General features: G+C 45.4%; 1 protein-coding gene across 2 annotated transcripts in view; it reads left to right on the forward strand.

The window, feature by feature from the left end:
* Positions 1–3,708, forward strand: part of LOC147091157 (transcription factor HES-2-like) — a 180,111-nt gene extending 176,403 nt beyond the window's left edge. The window contains exons 1-4 of one of the 2 annotated variants that reach the window (XM_085977150.1): positions 681–1,112; positions 1,460–1,555; positions 1,789–1,876; positions 2,903–3,708. In XM_085977150.1, coding sequence (XP_085833276.1) covers positions 1,068–1,112; positions 1,460–1,555; positions 1,789–1,876; positions 2,903–3,453 — 780 coding nt within the window. In that variant the 5' untranslated portion in view covers positions 681–1,067 and the 3' untranslated portion in view covers positions 3,454–3,708. Of the gene's footprint in view, positions 1–680; positions 1,113–1,459; positions 1,556–1,788; positions 1,877–2,902 lie in introns of those variants that run through there. The other variant, XM_085977151.1, reaches the window with a different exon arrangement.
* Positions 3,709–4,080: the final 372 nt, after the last annotated feature.

The raw sequence follows: 4,080 nt of genomic DNA on the forward strand, positions 1-4,080 counted from the left end.
AGATAGATAGATAGATAGATAGATAGATAGATAGATAGATAGATAGATAGATAGATAGATCCACAGATCTAAGCTCTGTATAGAGCTTGTGTGAAAATCCCTTTCAACTTTAAACTCTTTGATGAGCCGACACCTCACACACACCATTAAACAAGACCTGGGAAGGGAGAGTGAGGCTGAGTGTGGAATATTAATGGTTAAAGCTTTCCCATCCTGACACCTCCGTCTGCAAGTGTGCTGGGAACGAGGGACAGTTACTGGGAGTTTCAAACCTTGTGCAATTGTAGAATTAAATTATATCACAGGTGGACTCTTGTGAGCAATTAGATATACTGTAAAAATGATATTGTCTTTTTTGTACAATTATAGCTTTTAACGTGAGTTTATCCTCATTTGTACAACAAAATATTGGAAAATTAAAACGGAAATTGAAAAATATTTCTTCAGCAGTATTAATGTTTTAAATTAGTTGATTTCGTAAAATATAAACGATATTCTATGAAATCCAAACAAAGCTAACATTCCTTTATATATGTGAATGGAGCTATAATAGTTGGCAAACTATGCGCTTGGAATTGTCTGCAATTCATAAGCCTTTTTAAAAGTCTGAATTTGAAAGCAGAGCGGGATTTGCTGAACTCCCCGCTGTTTGCATTTGGGTGTTAGATACATTTTGTCTTCACAACTCCGCGGGGGCTCGGTGGGAGCCGAGAGCAAATGTAAAGAGAGCAAGGAAACACCTGGGGCGGGGGAATCATCAAACGCAGCCCCAAGCTCACGTGTCTCTCGGTTTCCCTATAAATACAGGCCGTTCGTCCAACCCTTTTACTGTTAACACCGGCGACCAGGGAAGTCGGCTCTGGGACCAGGGAAGTCGGCTCTGGGACCAGGGAACTCGGCTCTGGGACCAGGGAAGTCGGCTCTGGGACCAGGGAACTCGGCTCTGGGACCAGGGAACTCGGCTCTGGGACCAGGGAACTCGGCTCTGGGACCAGGGAACTCGGCTCTGGGACCAGGGAACTCGGCTCTGGGACCAGGGAACTCGGCTCTGGGACCACTGCCGAGCAATGAATATGGCGGCAGAATCGTCTGACTTAAAAGAGGTTAAAAAGGTAAAGTGATTTGACAGCAGATCAGGAGGCGGACTTACTGGAGTTAAAGTCTTTCTCAAGTCAGGTGTGTTGCCTGAGGTGATTATTTTCATCCGTAATAAATATACACGTTAAGGAGGAGCGAGTTACTCACTGAGGCTGGTGTTATATTGAATGTAATTTATTCAGAAAGATATTTGGGGGAGAGGAGGGAAAGGGTGAACGTGTGGCCCTCTGTTTCTATCGGATTTAATCCAAATATTGCCATGGGGCTCCGACCCCCCAAGCTGGCGCGGGGACACTCGATGCAAAGTGTGCGGATTCTTTCTAAGTGACTCAAATAACTTTCTTTCGTTCATTCTCCGCAGTTGCTTAAACCTTTGGTGGAAAAACGGAGACGAGATCGAATGAACCGGAGTTTAGATCAACTCAGATCCTTCCTGTTGAAACATACCCAGAGCGAGGTGAGGGAACCGTTTCTCGGACACCTCCAGATTTTAAGGAATAATCCCATTGTTTGTTAAATATTTCGGGGATTACTTTTAAATGTGGCACTATTAGCGGAAACGTTATGCTGAAATTGTTCAATGTGTGGTGATTTCTTGGCATGGCTGCAGTCGGGTTGGGTAACCCCTCGCATTTCTTTACATTTTTACCCATATTTCGTTTTTTACTGCTGCATTTCTGTTCTGTTTAGAGTTTCCGGAATGGTAAAATGGAGAAGGCAGAAATCTTAGAAATGACAGTCCAATATCTGAAAAACGCGGCGCTTGCAAATGGCCAGGGTGGGTATCTGCTCTTGGCTGCAAGGATTCTCGTGTCCTCTGTCCCTACACTTTTATCATCTTCCTGCTGTTGCGCCGATCTGATCTGCTGCACTCAGATTCCGGAATGTTCGATGTGCGGATCTCACTTTTACCAAGGCGATATCCACATTTTCATTTTTCGCATTCCGTAAAGTCGATTAGTTGCAGATTGATAATCGATATTTGCTGCACCAGTCGTTGTGATTCCACTTGCATTTATTCTGCTAGTTTCTATTTTCATGATTTCTCACATTTCAAGCTGGAAAATCGCGACATTTTCTCTTTAGAAAAAGCCGAACCTCGTATTTCACGGAAAGAACTTTAAACCAGGAGTTTAGGGTTGGAGTTCGAGATTCATTCTTTACCAATCCCACTTGTTTGAGTGAACAAAGAATCGATTGTGGATTGGTCAGTTTCATTGGTCTGAAGTGAATAGTGATATTAATGAGGAACCATCCATAAATGTTAATCCTAGAAAGTCACAGCACGGAAGGAGGCCATTCGGCCCATCGTGTCCCCGCCGGCCAACAAAGAGCTCTCCAGCCTAATCCCACTTCCCAGCTCTTGGTCCGTAGCCCTGCAGGTTAGAGCATCCCAAGTGCACATCCAAGTACTTTTTAAATGTGGTTAGGGTTCCTGCTTCTCCCACCCTTTCAGGCAGTGAGTTCCAGACCCCCACAACCCTCTGGGTGAAGAAATTTCCCCTCAAATCCCCTCTAAACCTTCCTCCAATTACTTTAAATCTGTGCCCCGTGGTTTTTGACCCCTCTGCTAAGGGAAATAAATCCTTCCTATCCACTCTGTCCCGGCCCTTCATAATTTCATACGCCTCAGTAAGGTCCCCCCTCTGCTAATGTGATACCCTTGTTTAAAAAGGGAGAAAAGGGCCCTCTCCAAATTTGAGTATATGTACAGTAAATACCTCGGTTTTGACTATTATGGGATGTTCATAAACGAACACCAGTGCGCGATGTGTATCATCACTGACCTATTATATCTAAACAGAACCTCCGGGCACCGAAGTCACGCGGCAAAACTACGAAGCTGGTTTTAAGGAGTGCCTCTTGCAGGTGAATAGCTTCGTCAGGAGCTGCGCCAGATTTAGCGCGCAGAACAAGAGCAGCCTGATGGAGCGGCTGTCTGTCTTCGTGGACGAATCAACCGCTGAGAAACCGGGCCGCAGACTCCCGGAATGTGCCACTTCCTCCGCCCCCAAGCTGCAGCCTCCGACAGCCGGCCCGCCGGGCTCCGAGTGCTGGGATGGCGCCGCCCCTGCAGCCGCGAACACCATGAGGCCGATGGCTGTTGTGCCTGCGGTCACCAACAGCCCTTCCACACACAAGGTGCCGAATCTCCTCGCCACCCGGCCGGCTGCCTCGCACCAGACGCTGAACCGGTTCAACATTTTAGCGAAAAATCATGAACATCACGACCCTGGGTGTGCACAGTTTCGGGATTTTCCCCATAAAGTAATTGTGTCGCCAAAACCCGTCTTTGCACAGCAAGATTCCGCCAGAGTGACTGTTTCACACAATGTATGGAGGCCCTGGCCCTAGGTCTGGTGCGGCAAGAAACTTTACATATTGAATTATTCTATTTGCCTCTTAATCTTCAAGTTGTAAAATCACGCGCTTTATCTATAACCAAGGCTATCTATTCTATATTAAGATCACAGATTTTGATCAGTTTTTAATTTCCTTAATATTTCCTATGTATTCAGTGCGTCTCGCGTTTCATTTATTGTGTATATTTTGGAATAAAGATTTTAACAAGATCTTTATTTGCGTCATTCCATGTTTTAATTAATGCATCTTAATAAATTACAAAATTCTACAAATCTATTGTAACTTGTTTCATAGGACTTTACTGGTCGCACTCTCACACACTTTCAATTCAATTCAAATCGCTTTATTGGCATGATAAGGTACATCTTATGTTGCCAAAGCATCGAAATACATTTATGGTTGAACACATAAACGCAGATCTCACACTCATGGAGCTCACTCTCTCTCGCACACTCATGGGGCTCACTCTCTCTCGCGCACACACTCGCACACTCATGGAGCTCACGCTCTCTCGCACACTCATGGAGCTCATGCTCTCTCGCACACTCATGGAGCTCACTCTCACTCGCACACTCATGGAGCTCACTCTCACTCTCACACACACTCTCACACTCATGG

Source organism: Somniosus microcephalus, unplaced genomic scaffold, assembly GCF_052327205.1.
Source record: "Somniosus microcephalus isolate GS21.2 unplaced genomic scaffold, FLI_Smic_1.0 unresolved_chr4, whole genome shotgun sequence".
NCBI lineage: Eukaryota > Metazoa > Chordata > Chondrichthyes > Squaliformes > Somniosidae > Somniosus > Somniosus microcephalus.